Raw genomic sequence first — 19,630 nt, forward strand, 5'->3', positions numbered from 1 at the left:
TTAGGAGGTGTTTCCTTCTTGCTTTATGTACCACTGACCTGAGAATGCACAATGTAGTAATTCACGATATTTTACGAGACAATCACAGGCAGAATATCAGGCACACGTGGTTTTGTGATGTCCCTTCTGTATGAGGTCTTGTTCTTTCAAGCCTTGGGTGCTTTGGAAGATGGAACTCTAGTTTTTGTCTCCCCCGTGGTGAGAATGAAGCAAGCTCTAGGCTGCTGCTCTCTGCTCTGTCTCTATTCCTTTTAAGGAGAACTTGGCAATTTCCATGAAAGGAGAAAAAAAATGAGTTATATACAAGGCTCGCTTCAATGTAGTTTTACTCTCTGTGGGGCTGGGCCCCTCACATTTTTGGTGCCTTGGTCACTGTCTGATACTTCAAGTAAGTGAATGCTTTAAGTGTTTTATTCTTAATCTTCTACAGTGGAATGAGTCTTGCCAAGGCCCCAGTCCCCAGTAAAGGTAGAAAATATTCAGTAGTATTCTCCAGCCAAATAACTGTCATCAAAAGGCCAAGATGTATCTCCCCGATGGCCAAGAAGATCACCTTATAAGTGTTTTAACCAAGTGGATTCAGTTCCCAATGACATACCTAGGTCTCATGAAGGTTTATGGATGAAGCTTGCTGTCAGGACCCCTCCCACATGCACTGAAAAGGTTACCCATGGGGGTTCTGGTGAGCACCAGTTTGGTAGTACTTTCATAGAGTATTACCCCCACTCCGTTACCCTGGATGATTCCAGACATCTATTTTTACTACTAAATGGATTATTCGTGTGATCTCCTAGTCTACCTGTCGCTACCATGGAGACCAGAATGACTCACGTTAGCTTTCACCTGGGAAGCAAAGGGACTTCTTCAGTTCACCTGTCAACCTTGGAAAGGAGTAACTGAAACCTATATATGCCCCCCTATCAACCTTATTGGGAGTCCTTTGGGTATTTTTTTCCTGAAACTATCAGCTACATAACGCGTTCTTTGATTTATAAGTCTCCTTCTTTTGGCAGGCCCAACAGAATGCCTCATCCCACCCGACAGCCACCTTTCCCTGGTGATCCATTTGAAATAATCACAGATGAAGCGGAATATATTAATTGTTTCATAACAAGATCCCTGGAAATCCTAGGGCTTCACTGGGGGACAGCTGGCAATCAGTCATGACCATATACAACTCTCTGGACTTGGCACCTCAGGTCACAGATTTCTTCATGTTCATGGACTAAGAACTGTAAATATAAAATTAAGGATAAAAGGGTGGCAGGGCCCTGGGACTGTTCCAGATACTACAGAGCCAATGAAAATCAACCATGAGCCGGCGCCGTGGCTCAACAGGTTAATCCTCTGCCTTGCAGAGCCGGCACACCGGGTTCTAGTCCCGGTTGGGGCATCAGATTCTATCCCGGTTGCCCATCTTCCAGGCCAGCTCTCTGCTGTGGCCCGGGAGTGCGGTGGAGGATGGCCCAAGTTCTTGGGCCCTGCACCCCATGGGAGACCAGGAGAAGCACCTGGCTCCTGCCATCGGATCAGCGCGGTGCACCGGCCGCAGCGCGCCTACCGCGGCGGCCATTGGAGGGTGAACCAATGGCAAAAGGAAGACCTTTCTCTCTGTCTCTCTCTCACTGTCCACTCTGCCTGTCAAAAAAAAAAAAAAAAAAGAAAGAAAGAAAGAAAGAAAGAAAGTAAGAAAGAAAATCAACCATGCCTGCTAGCAAGGATCTTAGCTTGGATCCCTACATATTTAACTTTTGATTATCTTCTCCATTGTCTGATATCTATACACTTTCTAGGTGTCCACAACAGATTTCATGCTTTGGTTCCTATTTGAACAACAAGTTTTCACCTATTGCTAATCGACTACTCATCTTCTGCCTTCCCCAGTGCACCACACTAGCTGTGTGGACATTTTGCTCGTTTTCTCTGCCTGTGCAATGCATGCTCTAGACATCACCTCACAGTGACTCTATCACACCTGCAATTTGACAGATAACAGAATTATGTGATCTTCCTTTGTTTGTTCTCCCTGCTTGACATTTAATTCTTCAAATCATTTCTAAAATTCTTTCTGTCCTTTGTAATTATTTTTACCAACAGGAAATATCCCTTAGAATTTTGGTAATTCATTTCAAAAATAAATTTTGGTAGAATTCTAAGACTTCATTAAAACCTATACGAATTATAAGGAATTATTTCTTTGTCGATGTTTATTCAACTTAGTTTTTGACCCTGTTGATTGGCCAATAAGATCCTCTTATCACAATAAGATACTGTAAAAGGGGTTAAGTCTGCACAAGTACTCAGCAGTTCTACACAGTGTTAAGGTGTTTATGCTTTTCTTTAGTGAGAAGGCAAGCCCCACCTGTTTTGGGAGTCCAGTCCATGCAAGAAGCTCACCAGTCTCCTGCGAGAGTGATCAGTGTAAACCAAGCATCTCGGTCTAGCCATCTTCTTAATGGTTTTCCCCTCGGAGTTTTCAACACTTAGAATCAATCTTTTTCTATGACAGCATCCAGACTATAAATGCACCCTGAATATTTCCCACTGTTTGCTCTAATTCCCCTTGTTTACTTTGAAACATTTTGACAATTTTTCTCAAAAGCCATTCTCAGACCAAAGCAGCTAATTCATTAACGTACCATTATTTTTTCTCTTTCTTCCTTTTTTCCTCAAACTCACATTCATAAACTCCCCTCAGATCTCCCTGGGTTCCCCCCACCACCACCAACAAATTTGGTCTTCAATTCGCTTACCCAAATAGCTGACAGCTTCCTTGTCCCAAGGCCAGGTAGCAGCACCTGCAAGGTCTTCCCGCACTGAAGTGGCAAAGTAGACATTGAGGAAGTGAGTACTGTTGAGCTGCAAGGTCTCCTTTAGCTCCTTAACACTCATATAGGCCCTGGGGAGCAAGCACGAAGAGAAGATGTCACGCCAAAGCTCAGTTCTTACAGGACAGCAGAACCAGCACAAATCAGACTCAGAAATTAATCCGTCATGAAGATCAGGGGAAAAAAGGGGTATTATGGGGCCAGCATTGTGCCTTATAGGATAAAGCCACCATTTATGACACCAGGATCCCTTATGAGAGATAGTTTGTGTTGTGTCCTGGCTGCTCAACCTCCAATTCAGCTCCCTGCTAGTGGCTTGGGGAAAGCAGAAGAAGATGGCCCAAGTATCTGGGGCCTTGCTACCCAGGTGGGAAACTCAGATGAAGCTCCTGACTCCTAGTGTCAGCTTGGTCCAGCACTGGGCGCTATGGCCATCTGGGGAATGAACCAGTAGATCAAAGATACTCTTTCTCTCTAACGCCGACATTCAAAATAAATTAAAGCCTTTAAAAAAAAAAAGAAAAACTACATTGGTACATATGTATAATATTTGTTCCAAGAGAAATACTATCTTGCCCTTTTAAAATGTTATGCCTGTATGAATACTCAGTGTTTGATGTCTTTTTCAAATCACCACTCTGCATCCAGATTATTTCTTCGAGATAAATCCAGTGATATTAGTAATCCTGTAGCCTTGAGAATTACCCCCAGGCTACAGCAGAGAAGGCCTCCAACTCTCAGTGTCTGGTTCTTCTCATCACTCTGCACGATCCTTATAGGACAGGGAGTTCAGCGGAATCTCTATTTCAGCATATGCTTACTGCAGTCATTGGTTTGTACAAGGAAAAAGGAAATAGCAGCCAGGAGGCATAAATTAAAGCAGGAAAAATGAGTTAAATTATAGGTAAGAACAGATATCACAAAGCTACTGCAAAGAATGGTAATTCTATATACATTTCTCATTCTGGTCTCTTGTAAAATTTCTACCTCTGCTGCTATTACTATCTTCTGTTCTTACCACGTATCTTTATTGGTGGCCTTTAAAGCACCAGGCAGTATTACGTTTGCACTCACGGGCAGAATTAAAGGTCTATTAAAAACACATGCTACACGGCCCATAAAGCAGGAAACAAGCACTTGGTCTCTTTATAAGCTCCTACAATGTCAAAGACCCTCAGCTCTCTGGCATCCGGGAAATGTAAAACTCTACCACGAGCAAACATAGCCTTCCCATCCCGATTGAGAGGGGGTTTCAGGTGGAAACAGGGAACTGGAGCTCAGGGAGCCCTGAGACTCCCCAGACGCTTCCTGCAGGGACCATGGTCTGCCATTCCAGAGAGAGGAGCGCTCCTACCACAGCTGCAGCTGGGCAGACGGCCCCCTGGACACAGGGTGGAAATTTCTCTCACAGATTTTGCGTTGCTGTTACTACAGCGAGCAGACAAGCTGCAGACACTGAAATCTCCCAACACAGACACTCATGTTAGGACAGCATGACCCTTCTTCTCGGGCTTGCTCCGCCTCCCAACCAAGCTGTTGATGCCATCTATTTAATCTACATGTAGGATGGGCTGGCAAGGAGCCCCCAAGAAAGACAGATCCCAAAGAAGATTGCTTTTGTGTTCTTTGGAACAGAACCAAAAAGGGGGATAAAATTTAAAAAAAAAAAACCTCACTTTAGAACAAAAGATCCTTGGGAGAAAAGGTGCTTATAAATTGCTATTTTTTATTGACTTATAATATCTTGGAAAAAAGGCTCTCAGCTGCAAGAAACCACCCAAGCTCTGTGAGGTGACGTCATATGTGCTCAGGGGATATTCCTTCTGCTGCTTTCCTGGGGCTGTCATCTAGTTTTTCCTGGACAATGGTCACATTCCCTTTCCATTTCTCCTCCATTAAAAGTAATTACGATTTCCTTTCTGGATGATTTGGGGAGATGATGACATCAAGATGGAGATGTTTCAGTATGTCAGAAGACAGAGGACAAAAGAGTGGAGGAGGGGGGAAAAGGAAGGAGAGGCGGGGAGAGGAGAGGGAAGGAATGGGAAAAGAAAGAGAATTAGAGACTAAGCCTACACCTAACCCAAGGTATCAGTGAAGAAAAGTCGCACACGTTCTCTGTTCCTATTCCAGGGCTCCGATTAAAATTTGGAAGCCAGTAACTTGACAGTTTTCTCTATCCTCCTCCCTCCCTTTTCCCCAGTGCCCCTGCTCTTGGCATGGCTTATTTGGGCTATCTGTGTGTTACTGGCTTCTCTGTCTGTCCTCTCTCAACCCAGCAGTTCTGCTCATTTCCCTTGAGTGCCCTCTGAGAGGCCTCCTCCCCCACCACCAGCCTCACTGGCTGGTTCTACTCATCTCCCTCTTCTTCCTTGCCCGATTCTCTCCCCAGTCACATAGAACCCTTCCAGATGGGAGTATTTACTCCACGATGGTAGCAAAATGGGCGTGGTCACTCCGACTCCTGACCTCCACAGAAATATACATAGCAGTCGGCAAGTCTAAGAGAATACACTGTAAAAATCTGGAAACAGTCAGCATTTGCATTGACTGAGGAAAGTCTTATTTTGCTGAAAACAAATAATGGTGTCCAGGTTGTTCTCTAAACCAGAGAGTAAGAGAACAGAGATTAGTGTGTCTATATAACAGGGCTTTCTGCCTGTTATAACACAGGAACACAAGTCTAATCAGAGCTAGTGAAGATAAATGTCTTAGTTTCTCCACTACTGTGACCAGCCTCAGGTGCAGAGTGGGCAGATTTGATATTGTTCTTAAATTCTTCTTGATTTATCAAGAGATAAACTGCCATCCTAACAAGTTTAATCTTCAAGATGGGGGGGGGGGTGAAATGGCATATATAAATGCAGTAAAATGCATATGGGTGATGAACTGACCATGAACATGCAATTAAAGGAGATGAGCTGCATGACTCTGCGTACTTTCTTCCAGTCTCTACCTTACATTCTTCACACTCTAGAGAGAGATACTCATCCTACCCTTCTCTCTGAAGAATTTTGATGAACCAAAGATGCATCTTGATTTATATAAGATAGAAAGTGTCCCAGAAACAAGCTCTCTTTGAAGCTGACCTATCAAGTTGTCCTGTCCAATGCTCTGTGCCTTTCACACCAGCTTACGACTCCACAAGGGTGGCCTGCTGGATTGAGGTCAGCTGCTGCCCGATCTCCAGTACATCCTGTTTCTTGGTCTACTAGAGTTAGCACATCCACTCCGATTCCGGCCAAGCTGCCTGACTGCTAGCCCCAGCCACACCACATCCTCTAAGTGCACATACAAGCACCAACTCGTGTTGAGTTTCTAAGTAGAAGATCAGAAAAAAATAGCTAAGCTTGACTGTATTAGTCAATTCACTAACTCCCTCAGAGACTGATAGAAGTAATTCAAGAGAGGAGCCGGGGCAGTTGTTTAGCAATTGAAACATCCATTAAGGTGCCTACATTCCTTAGGAGAGTACCTGGGTTCAATTCCTTACTCTGGCTCCTGACTCCAGCTTCCTGCTAATGCAAACACTGGGAGGCAGCGTGGTGGAAGACTCAAATAGCTGGCTCCCTGCCATCCATCCATGCATTGAATTCCAAGTTCCTGACTCTAGTCCAGCCCAGCTCTGGATATTATAAGCACTTGAGGAGAGAACAAGCAGAGAGGAGCTCACTCTGTCTACCTCTGTTTCTTTGCCTCTTGGGGAAAGACTAAGATGTCTGGAGGAAGCTGAACTGCTCTAAGAAACTGGCATGTTGAATAGCAGCACATGCATGATCAATGTGCAGCCCGCGTGTGCGACCCCTGACACGCTTGCCAAAGTCAGAGCACGCCCCCCCCCACCCCCAAGAGGAGGACCCTGACTGTGCTCCAAGGCCGAGTATTCTCACAGAAGGAACTTGTGCCCAGACTACAGAAATGGGTTTGCTTATAGCTAAACCTTCTTGCTATTACTGTTAGTCCTGGTTCTGCACCCAGAAGGCTCTCTCTGCCACCCCCATTCCCTGCTACTCTGTGCTTCCTCCTCCTAATGAACATCCCCTTTGATGTGCACCCCCAGCCCTTGCACTGTGCCCACACCTTAGAGCTTGTAGGCCCCCAGAAGCACCAACTAGCAGTTCCTGGCTGCCCAGTGCAACTCTGCTCCTGTCAAACTCCTCCTTCTTGTAGGCACATGACCCTCGGTCTCATCACCATGTGCTTCCCACTTCCTTTTATTGCCCTGTCCTGGTTCCTCCATATACACCGAGGGCTTCAGCACAGGGCTGCAGTCTCCTTTACACAGCTCCTACTAGGAAGTGTCAACGTTTATGTGAAACCTCACTAAAACCACAGTGCTCCCGACTCCTTTCCTTGGGCACCTACAGTCACTTGTAGTCATCGCCACCCTTACTCAGGTTCATTACTCTTCATTTCTGATCTCCACGTCCGCTTGTCTAGACTTTTACATGTGTGTGGCCATGTCCTCACCAGGGATGATGTGGGATGTTCAATATGCTTTTCCTTCCGCCTCAGCTCAATATCACGTTCCCTTGGGTCTTGGGAGATGATCATGGGTCCTTCTTTGATTATAAAATTGAGGCAATTCATCATAAACTCTACCATCCCCTCCCTCCTACATGCCCACAGACATACACTTTAACTTATTTACTTTATCCCCTATTTTTTTTAACTTCTATTTCCTCTGGTCCCATAGGAGGAGGTTCTCAGCAAATCACAACTAACAGCCTCACTTTTTCCTTCATTCTTTCCAATCCAAACTTCTTAAAAGAATAATTTCCTCATCTCCCATTCACTGTTTTTTTCCATGTACCCCCTAATCCTATTATAAGATGGTTTTCAACTGCACCACTTTATCAAACTTTCTTTCATTAAAGTTGTCAATGGCCTCTTAATTTTGCCTTCCCACAAAATTTTTTAAAAAAATGTTGTCACCCCTTTCTTGGAAACTTTTGTTGCATTTTATGACATTAGTTACTTTGTCTTTCTTAAAGCTCTATTTCCTTTGCTTTCACTGCATATTTTTTCCTGTTTCTCCTACTGAGTTTGAGACCAACTGTCCTCTCCCCTCTTCTAATCCCTACAGCATATTTCCCATGGGCCCACTCTAGTATCATGCCCCACATTCACCAGTGGGAACTCTCCCATTCTTAAACTTTGAAATATATTTACTATTTCCACAGCCCCCAAATACTTATATATGTATCTAGCCCCACCTTTCCCCAACCATGGATTCTTATTTCCCTCTAAAATTGGACACCTCTACTTGGCTTACCAAAATACAATCTGAAGTCAACATGCCAATGTAGTGGGTGGTTCTACTTTAGCACAAGATAATTCAAACACAGAGAATTGCATTGCATCTGAAATGGTGGTCCAGGTGACAAATCTGTGGTCATCTTTTGCCATGAGCAGATTTGCATAAAGGGTTGTATTTGGTTAAATTCAGAAAATTGTTGTACCTGTGTTCATAGAAAGGACAAGGGATGAAACATGATGGTATTTTGAGCCCTACCTAATTTTACAGACTGGATTTTAAGCTCCTTAAGAAGCAGCTAAGAGAATTCTTCATCAGACTCTTTGTGAATCCCAGGATACACCAGCAATTATGCTTTAAGATCCAACAATAAACATAGTGCCAACTGAGGATAAGCGCCACTACACTCATTTCTGGCAAGAATTGAGAGACATCAACCCCATGCTGGAACTTGAAAGCTTTGCAGTCTTGAGTTACATTAAAAGTCAGCTTTTGGGGCTGGCGCTGTGGCATAGTGGGTAAAGCCACTGCCTGCCATGTCACGTGGGTGCCGGTTCGAGTCCTGGCTGCTCCACTTCCGATCCAGCTTGTGGCCAATTGGGGGATAAACCGGCAGATGGAAGACCCCCCTCTCTCTCTCTCACTCTCTCTCTCTCTGTGCCTCTCCTTCTTTCTCTGTTTAACTCTAACTTTCAAATAATAAATCTTTAAAATAAAAAGTCAGCTCTTGATGGGCCAGTTTCTCCTCAGAGAAATATTGAGTGCAGAACATCATCTGGAGACGCTGTGTCAGTGGACAGGTGAATGCCATTGTTGATGTTCAATGGCAAACAGCAAGAAAAACTGCAGAAGCTGGAGGACATGAACTGCCCCGCTGGAGGATCCCAGAAACACTAAGGAAAGGAGATATTGTATACCTATGCATTGGGCTAATATAATTTGATTGTTAATATAGCGTGATCTCATCCATGCCCCAAGCTGAATGGATGGGGATACCCAGATTATCTTAAATATTAAACTACCAGTCCTACCCACAGCCACTTCTCCAAAAGATCTCTCTCTGAATTATGTCACCTGTATAGCCCCTTCACCCATGACACAAGCACCTCCCTTCGCCCCACTTCCTCAGTATAGTCACCTACCTGCTACCAGCCCTGGGAAGGAGAGACACGTAGGATTATTATCTCCTGTCTGGAGGCCACGCAATAGGCCAACAGCATCACTGACTAGACATCTTCAAACAAGAATATATTTGTTTCTCACTATCAAAATATGGAGAACCTGTCAAGACTTGACACACCCAAAATATTACTCACGTTTGCTGATTCACATGAGAATAAATGCTACTACAAGTTAAAAAGAATGTTTCCCTGGAAATGTTTGTCAAAATAACTTGAGGTTGAAATAAAACACGTAACTGGAGACTGCAAGGACTTCAAGGCTAACATCGTACTGTCTTCTATGGTAGACAGAATAACGTCCCCAAAGATGTTCATGTCCTAATTCCTGGGACTTGGAAATATTTTACCTTACAGGGCAAAACAGACTTTGAAAATGTGACTAAAAACCCAGGTCTTGAGATTGTGGAGATTGTTCTGGATTATCGAGTTTAATCTAAGTACATGAGTTCTTAAAAGCAGACATTGACATTGGTGTTGTAGCATAGTGGGTAAGGCTCTCACCTGCAATGCCAGCAACCCATATGGGTGCCGGTTTGACTTCTAGCTGCTCTGCTTCCAATCCAGCTTACTCCAAGCTAATGGCCTAGCTACAGCAGTGGAAAATGGCCCCAAGTACTTGAGCCCCTGACACCCACATGGGAGACCCAGATGAAGCTCCTGGCTCCCTCAGCCTGGCCCGGTGTTGGCCATTGCATAACTGAGTGAACCAGCAAAAGGAAGATTCTCTCTCTCTCTGCCTCTCCCCCTCCCTCTACTCTGCCATTCAAATAAATAAACCTTTAAAAAAAAAAGAAAAGAAAGCAAAGCAATTTCCTGCCTGTGGTCAGAGAGAGGTGGTGACGGAAACAGGAGCAGGTGCAGGAGGCCACCAGCCAAGGAGAGTGAGCAATTTCTAGAAATTGGAAAAGCAGAGAAACGGCTTCCCTTCTGGGCCTTCCAGGATGACACACCGCCCTGTGGGAACCTGGATCACCCAGTGAGACTCATGTCAAACACCGCCCTGTGGGAACCTGGATCACCCAGTGAGACTCATGTCAAACACCGCCCTGTGGGGACCTGGATCACCCAGTGAGACTCATGTCAAACACCGCCCTGTGGGGACCTGGATCACCCAGTGAGACTCATGTCAAACACCGCCCTGTGGGGACCTGGATCACCCAGTGAGACTCATGTCAAACACCGCCCTGTGGGGACCTGGATCACCCAGTGAGACTCATGTCAAACACCGCCCTGTGGGGACCTGGATCACCCAGTGATACCCATGTCAACACTGACCTACAAAACTGAAAAATAATAAATACACATTGTCTCAAGTCAGTACATTGTGGTAACTTGTTCCCACAGTAGTAGAAAGCTAATACATCTCCTTTGACTTCAATATAAGATCTTTGAAAACAAGAGCCTAAGGGGAGTGGACATCTGGCTTCACAAGAGGATATCAAAAGAAAGGATCTGTTTCAAAAGACCCTGTCCTGTGGCCCCAGAATGCTGGGCTCAGAGAGGACAAGAGGACATTCCACCATTTTAGTTCTTGGTAGTATCTTGGCTACCATTTCAAGAGACTGCACAGTGCAGTTTATCTATAGCTCATCTGGATGGAGAAGGTAAAAATACTTACAAAACTCGTTAGGCCCAGATACCACAGGAGGACACAATACAAGGCACAAATAAGAAAGGCATTTTGAAGGCCGGCGCCGCGGCTCAGTAGGCTAATCCTCCGCCTTGCGGCGCCGGCACACCAGGTTCTAGTCCCGGTCAGGGCACCGATCCTGTCCCGGTTGCCCCTCTTCCAGGCCAGCTCTCTGCTGTGGTCCAGGGAGTGCAGTGGAGGATGGCCCAAGTGCTTGGGCCCTGCACCCCATGGGAGACCAGGAGAAGCACCTGGCTCCTGCCATCGGATCAGCGCGGTGTGCCGGCCGCAGCGCGCTACTGCGGCGGCCATTGGAGGGTGAACCAACGGCAAAAGGAAGACCTTTCTCTCTGTCTCTCTCTCACCGTCCACTCTGCCTGTCAAAAATAAAAAAAATAATAAATAAATAAATAAATAAATAAAAAAGAAAGGCATTTTGAGAAAAAATGGTCAAACCCTTGGGAGCACGGGCTCTCAAGCCCCACCTCTTTCGCTCACTGGCCAGGTGGCACTGGCAAGCTCCCCACCATCCTTAAACCTTCGTTTCCTCATCTGTAAAATGAGAACTTCTTATAATTATTGGGAGGAAAAACAGTAACATGCAATGTGACATATAAACATTCAATACACTGTCATGAATGGCAATGCGTGTGGCTTTAGGTGTCTACCTAGCCACCCACAAACCTCAGAAAACGATAAGAACGCAAAGTCTGAAAGACTTTGTAGGGAGTTAGTCATAGACGGCATCTAAGGGGAGGCATACATTGCTTAAAGGAAGCTAATGAAATGGAAGAGAGGCAGCGGCACAGTGCAAGAAGGCAGAGAACACGCTTACGTCCAAGGTCTGAAGTACCTCTAGGATGGGAACCTTTTAATGAAAATAAAATAGAGATGAAACTTCTCGGCAAAAGCTACGGTTGAGCTGTCCAAACAGTAGTGCTTATACCTCCCAAAGCAGGTTCCAAAGCTGAACCACAGAATAGATATCATGATGAGTGAGAGCTTCCAGGGAGAACAGCTCTGCCAGAGGGCAGATTCTGCTAATATCAGTAGCAGCCCTTCTCATAAATGCTTTTATGGACTCTCAAAAACTTCAGGAAATGAAAAAGAGATATGATAGCTTGATTTCCATTCTCATGAATAAGAACTAGCTGGTTTCATGGAGTGAATGAGTGATTTCAATGAAAGAAATCATGATGTTTCAGTATATGCAATAGCCAAGACTAACAGCACCAAGGACTCAAGCTCTAGCAAATCAGGTTCCCAAAAAAAGGAGGAAGGAGTCCACAGCCTGGGATTGCCAAGGGCAGCAAGGCCCTTGTAGGTGGAAGAATATAAGTTTTAAAAACCACATTATAGGCTGGCGCCGTGGCTCAATAGGCTAATCTTCTGCCTGCGACACCGGCACCCCGGGCTCTATTCCCGGTAGGGGCACCAGATTCTGTCCCGGTTGCCCCTCTTCCAGGCCAGCTCTCTGCTGTGGCCCGGGAGTGCAGTAGAGGATGGCCCAAGTGCTTGGGCCCTGCACCCACATGGGAGACCGGGAGAAACACCTGGCTCCTGGCTTTGGATCAGCACGGTGCGCCGGCCGCAGCGGCCATTGGGGGGTGAACCAACAGAAAAGGAAGACATTTCTCTCTCTCTCTCTCTCTCTCTCTATCTCTCTCTCTCACTATCCACTCTGCCTGTCGAAAACAAAAAAAAACAAAAAAAACACAACACATTATACTTATTTGGTCTGAATAAAGTAGATAGGAGATACAAAGTCTCAAAAAGAACCATATTCTGTAAAGGAATTCGGTGTTGAGTCAAAATGTTAAGAGAACATATGTAGACTTTGGAAGGAAGAAATGCACAAAATGGTTTTAAAAAATAAGAGAAAAAAAAAGATAAGCCTTGGAACCAGTATCAACATGGAAAAAACTGCAAGTGATAAACTTTAAAATATATATTCTTCAGACTAGTAAGCAAAGCAGGAAGACACTGTAGTGACAGAGGAGACAAAAAGAAGGAAAAACTGAACCCTGAGTAGTTGGCCTTGCTACCAGCATAGCTAATAAAGTGGAAACACACTCAATAATTCAATAATTCCTTTACCTGACAACCATTTATTCTCTCTGAGGAATGACAGTTAGCATAATTAAGTTGGTTCCAAATATAAGCCAGATTACTTCATTTGCTCATATAAATCTCAAACAGCCTTATGAAGTTAGCACAGCTATTTTATTTTAGATTGGAAGCTAGGGCTCAGGTGGCATTGTGGTGCAGCACCCCATATTAGAGCTATGGTTCCAGCTGCTCCACTTCCAATCCAGCTCCCTGTTAACATGCCAGGAAGGTAGGAAATGATGTCCCAAAACTTGGGCCCCTGCTACCATGTGGGAGACTCTGATGGATTCCCAGGCTCCCGGCTTCAGCCTGGCCCAGTCCTGGCCATTAGAGACATTTGGGAAATGAGCCAGTAGATGAAAGATCTTTCTCCTTCTTTCTCTGTCACTTTGTCCTTCAAATACATCTTTTTCTTTTACACAGATGCAATATCTTACCCAAAACTACACAGCTTGTAAGTTTTAACTTTGCATTCGCCTAACTCCAAAGCATATGTTCTTTCTTCAGTTCTAAATCGGGCTCCCTATTATCTGTGAGTCATTATGTTAGGTCCTAGCATGAAAAGATATGTTAAGATATGACTGCTGCTTTCAAGAAATTTGGTCTAATGAGCAGGCTAATCATGTAAACATGGTGTAGGCTGGAGGGAGGGTTGGGTGGAACGTATCACTATGTTCCTGAATCTGATATATAGAAAATACATGCAATTTGTATACCTTACATAAAATTTTTAAAAATAATTAAAAACACAAGGTCTAGAATGCTTTTACCTCGTGGTTAAATTTACTCCTATTTTAATTTTTTGGTAGTTATCATAAAGAGATTGCTTTCTTGATTTCTTTTTTTTTTCTAGTTCATTTGTATCTACTCATTCTGAAAACGAGTAGGTTGAAGAGCTATCTGCACTCCCATATATACTGCAGCACTGTTCACAACAGTGAAGATATGAAATCAATCTAAGTGCCCATTAATGAGTGAATGGATAAAGAAATGATGTTTATATACATACATGCCCACGTACATGTATATTTATATGACACAGTACTAATGAGTGAATGGACAAAGAAATGATGTTTATATACATACATGCCCATGTACATGTATATTTATATGACACAGTACTATTCAAACTTTAAAAAATTAAACCCCATCATTTGAAGCAACATGGATGGAACTGGAGGACATTATGTTAAGTGAGATAAGTCAATCATAGAAAAACAAATACCGCACTTTCTCACTTATATGTGGAAGCTCAAATAATGCAAGTCATGGAAATAGAGAGTAGAATAGTGGTTACCAGAGTCTTGGAGTAAGAGGACTTGAGAGAAAGGGGCTGGGGATTCTATGGTTGACAGACACTAGGGTGCAGTTGGATAGGGGCTTTAAGAGGTGATTATAGGGCCAGGGTTGTGGTGTGAAAGGTTAAGCCACTATTGGCAATGCCAACATCCAATATGAGTATCTGTTGAGTCACAGCTACTCCACTTCTGATCCAACTTCTTGTTAATACACCTGGGAAAGCAGCAGAAAGTGGCCCACGTACTTGGGCTTCTACCACCCACATGGGAGGACTGCATGGCATACCAGGCTCAGGGTTTCAACCTGGCCCAGCCTCAATTGTCGTAGACATTTGGGGAATGAATCAGCAGATGGAAGATGTGTGTGTGTGTGTGTGTGTCCCCTTCCTTCTATCTGTAACTCTGCCTTTCAAATAAATAATTTTTTTTAAAAAAAGAAGTGATTGAGGCATAAGGACTCCTCCCATGTAAACGGGATCAATGCCCCTGTAACTGAAGCTTCATAGAGGGTTCAGCTCAATTCCCTTCTACCTTCTACCACATGAGGACATAGTATTCCTTTCCTAGTAGGCTAAAGCAGCAAAGTGCCATCTTAGCAGCAGAAGGTCAGGCACATCTTCCAGCACCTTAATCTTAAACTTCCTGGCCACCAAAACTGCAAGAAAGCAAATTGCTGACCTTTATTAATTGCTCAGTCTCTGGTATTTTGCTCTGGCAAAATAAACCAACAAACTGAGACAACCCCCAACACATTACTGATTTTAAAAGTCAAACAGTATAAAAGTAAATGTGATGTAATCCTATTTATTTAAAGCTACACATATGTCAATCCAAATATCTAGACTTCTAGAAGGAGCTGAGAAAATCTGTGTTACTTGAAGCACTTTTTTTCTGATTTGCACATTCTGTATTTTTTCATGTTGCATAGTTTTACAGAAACATAAGTATAAATTATACACACATGTATGGGATCCCTAAAGAGTTTATAGAAGAGTCCATTGTTGAGCTTCAGTTGGTTAAGCTACCACCTGTGATGCCTGCATCCATATGAGTGCCAGTTCATGTCCCAGATGCTACATATTTGATCCAGCTCCCTGTTAGTGACCTGGGAAAGAAGTGGAAGATGGCCAAGTGTTTGGGTTCCTGATTCCCATGTGGGAGATGTGGAAGAAGTTCTTGGCTCCAGCCTTTGGCCACTGTGGCCATCTGTAGAGTGAACCAGCAGATAGAAGATCTCTCTCTGTCTCTGTCTCTTTCTCTCTGTAACTCCTTTCAAACTAAATATGTAAAATCTTAAAATAAATAAATCCATAAGAAGTTTATGGAAAATTAATATTGTAGAAACTAATCACAGATTTTTAAAATTTCTGCAGCAAAATAAACTTAATTTTCAAAAGAGATCTATGTATTTGAAAGGCAGAGTAACCGAGGAGAGACACAAAGAGAAAAAGAAAGAGCTTCCATCCACTGGTTTACCCCCGAGATGAACGTTACAACCAGCCTGGGCCAGGCTGAAGCCAGGAGCCTAGAGCTCCATCTGTGTCTCCCATGCAGGTGGCAGGGGCCTTAGGACTTGGCCCGTGATCTGCTACGTTCCTAGCATAAGCAGTGACCTGGGTCAGAAGCAGAGCAGCGGGGACTCCAACTGGCACTCTGCTGTGAGATGCTGGCGTCTCAAGCAATGGCTTAATGCACTGTTCCATGCCAACCCCTACTTCAACTTTAGGAAAAAACTATTATATATATATAATATATATATATAATATATATATATATATATATTATATATATATATATATATATAAAACTCAGCATTCCTTTCTTCATTAGGTGGACAATTTTTCCAAAAACCAAGTATTACACCTTTCTCAGCATGACAGGAACTTAGTATCACCTGGTATACTATCAAGTGTTTACTCAATCTTAGTTGACTTCATTGGTAGTGAAGTTGTACTAATGGAACATAAAGCAGACAATACCCCACTCTTCCCCTCTCCCAAGTTTACCAGTACTGCCTCTGTTGTAGAATCCCATTAAGTCACAGGGTCCCATTATATCTGAAAATGCTGAACTCCAACAAGCAGTATATAAGACTGAGCAGCAACAGGGGACAAAAGTACATCCAACATCCCCTCCTTGTCTTCAACAACTCTCTACGGTGAGTAAAGGCAGAGTGGGTTCTTGATAAACTCTTGTGGCCTGAGCGGGAATAGGCAATGTGATTCCACAGGCATTACACTGGGTTAAAAATAGCAAGTTTTTCCCCGGAGGAGTGGCCCTTGTGGGTAACTGGAGCGGATGCGATGTGTTTCAGCTAATGGTAAAAATTCGTGAAGTCACTTGGTATTTTAGTCATTCTCGTCTTTGTTTTCTCTACTCCTAAAGCTCTTTCCCCATTATTTTAGAACACTTTAAAAGATTTTCTTCAACTCCTGCTTGCTGGCAAACTATTCTTTCTGTAATACGTCTCTTACACACACACACACACACCCCTTCCCTAAGTCAATTATTTTTGACAATAGACATGCACCAAATCGAGCTTCAGTCTTATTCCACTTAAATGCGGGAAAACCAATGGATTACATAAAACTTTGGTGATTAAGAATCTTTACACTTTCATTCCATTAATTCAGAAAGCGTTTGCTGAACAGTCCCTGTTTAGAACATCCAGGAAATTGCTGGACAATCCTGGACAGCATCAGCAGGCTGTGGTCCAACAGAGGAGGTGACAAGGAGCAGTGCTCAGCAGGTGCTCTGGTTGGTAGGAAAAGGAAAAGATGCCATGAGAACTCATAGACAAGAGCACGTGACAGGGATCCGGTGTGTAACAGATGTCTTCTGAGAATTCACAGCCACATCAAGACCCAGCAGCCACAGGAGAGTGATCCAAGAGAGGTGGAGAGAAAAGATGAAGAGGTAGCCATTGGAAGCAAATTCCGGGAGTCTGGGAAAGCAAGGAAAGTAGATCATGGGAATCAGCGGAGAGTAAGAACACTGATGCTGATGAGATCGAGAGTGGCCGGATCCTGAAGTTTCTTGTGGACCATGGAAAGACATTTGGAGTTCTTTAAAGCAGAGAAGTGACATGGTTAATTCACGTCTTTGAAAGATTAGTCTTGACAAAGTGTGGCACATGGATTGGAGGAGTGCAAGACAGGGGGCGGAGAAGTATGTGAAAAGCGTGGCAGAACTGGAGAAATATCTGTAGATAGAATCAAGAGAAATTGATGGTGGATTGGATGAGGTGGAGTGAAGAAGAGAAGGAGTCCAGAATGGTCCCCGAGTTTTAGACTTGCATAATAAGGTAGATCAGTTACCTAGGAGGTGGGAAACAGAATGGTTAGATTTGTGTGACAGTTTCAAGCTGATGGTAATTAAAGATGCTTAATACATAGTTACATATATGTATATTATATATACATATATAATATATATATTATATATTATATTATATATATATATATAGTTCTGTAGATCTGAGCAGTATGTAGATTTAGAAAATGTCAGCATGTTCAAAGAAAAAAGCTACAGACAAATGAAGTACTTTTGGGGGCTGGCGCCATGGCTCACTTGGTTAATCCTCCACCTGCAGTGCCGGCATCCCATATGGGCGCCAGGTTCTAGTTCCGGTCACTCCTCTTCCAGGCCAGCTCTCTGCTGTGGCCCAGGAGGGCAGTGGAGGATGGTCCAAGTGCTTGGGCACCTGCACCCACATGGGAGACCAGAAAGAAGCACCTGGCTCCTGGCTTCGGATTGGTGCAGTGCCGGCTGTAGCGGCCATTTGGGGAGTGGACCAACGAAGGGAAGACCTTTCTCTCTGTCTCTCTCTCACTGTCTATAACTCTACCTGTCAAATAATTTTTTAAAAAAGTGAAGTACTGTCTTGCTGACTTCCTGGTAGGTTCATTTAGCACAACACATGCTTAGGAAAGCAGCAAGCAGAAAGAGAGAGCTCATTTTTAAAAACATATCCAACATTCAACATTATGCAACCTGAAAATCTAGAAGCAGACAATCTTAGTTTTGCTCTGTTTTTAAAGTAAGTGTTTACATATCATGGAACAGTGAAGAGGCAGCTCTTTTCTGAGGGTCTCAATGACCTAGGTCTGGCCAAAGACAAGCAAAGGGAAGGCACAGGACAAAGCCCAAGATTTTAGGGAACAGGCAGAGGGAAAGAAACTGGCAGAGAGGCCAGAGAAGAGCAACAAGAGGCAGGCGGAATCCAGCAGAGTCGGCATCTCCAAAGCCAGGCGAAGATCACTCCAGATGTTCCTGGCAAGTAAAGCAAAAGAACAGAAAACGTCCGTCAGAAGAAGCAGCGAGGAAAAGGCTGCTCACTTGGGCAAAAGCAACCTCGGAAGAACAGGAGAGACTGGAAGCAGACTGCAGGACAGAGTAGAGAGGAGAATCCCAGAGAAAGGGGAGAGGGCGAGGGACGTCAGCCTGGGGAGGAGGATGGGAAGGTCTTGGTCATCAGAGACTTAAGGGACACTAGATTGGCTGGATAAGAAGGAGAGAACGAAGAGTGACAAAAGGGAGCAGATAATTGAGGGAGGGAGAAGCAGAACCCAGCAGGAGACGGCCACCTCAGGAATGTGCTGGATCCCACTGGTGCCCTACCCAAGCAGGTGCCCTCCTCCCCGGGTGCTGGGAGTTCCACTACTGATCCATCACTGCTGGCCCACTTTGGAGAATTATCTTAGCACCCGCACCCTTAGACCTAGTACATTGTGCAGGTGACTGCCAGGGTGAAACTTTTTTTTTTAACTTTTATTTAATGAATATAAATTTCCAGTGTACACCTTATGGATTACAATGGCTTCCCCCTCCCATAACTTCCCTCCCACCCGCAACCCTCCCCTCTCCCGCTCCCTCTCCCCTTCCATTTGCATCAAGATTCATTTTCAATTCTCTTTATATACAGAAGATCAATTTAATATAAAGATTTCAACAGTTTGCACCCACATAGAAACACAAAGTGAAACATACTGTTTGAGTATTAGTTATAGCATTAAATCAAAATGTACAGCACATTAAGGACAGAGATCCCACATGAGGAGCAAGTGCACAGTGGCTCCTGTTGTTGACACAACAAATTGACACTCTAGTTTATGGCGCCAGTAACCACCCTAGGCTGTTGTCATGAGTTGCCAAGGCTATGGAAGCCTTCCAAGTTTGCCGACTCTGATCATATTTAGACAAGGTCATAAAAGACAGAGTGAGGATAGTAACCAATGATCCTAAGAGTGGCATTTACCAGGTTTGAACAATTATACAGCATTAAGTGGGGAGGAGGACCATCAGTACACACAGGTTGGGAGTAGAGC

At 44.0% G+C, this 19,630-nt stretch overlaps 1 protein-coding gene across 1 annotated transcript in view; it reads right to left on the reverse strand.

The window, feature by feature from the left end:
• PAPPA2 (pappalysin 2) overlaps positions 1 to 19,630 on the reverse strand; it is a 275,884-nt gene that overhangs the window by 176,353 nt on the left and 79,901 nt on the right. The window contains exon 3 of the mRNA XM_062193837.1: positions 2,754 to 2,899. Within this exon, the coding sequence (XP_062049821.1) occupies positions 2,754 to 2,899 (146 nt within the window). The remainder of the gene's footprint in view (positions 1 to 2,753; positions 2,900 to 19,630) is intronic.

The sequence above is a fragment of the Lepus europaeus genome, chromosome 5, assembly GCF_033115175.1.
Source record: "Lepus europaeus isolate LE1 chromosome 5, mLepTim1.pri, whole genome shotgun sequence".
Lineage (NCBI taxonomy): Eukaryota > Metazoa > Chordata > Mammalia > Lagomorpha > Leporidae > Lepus > Lepus europaeus.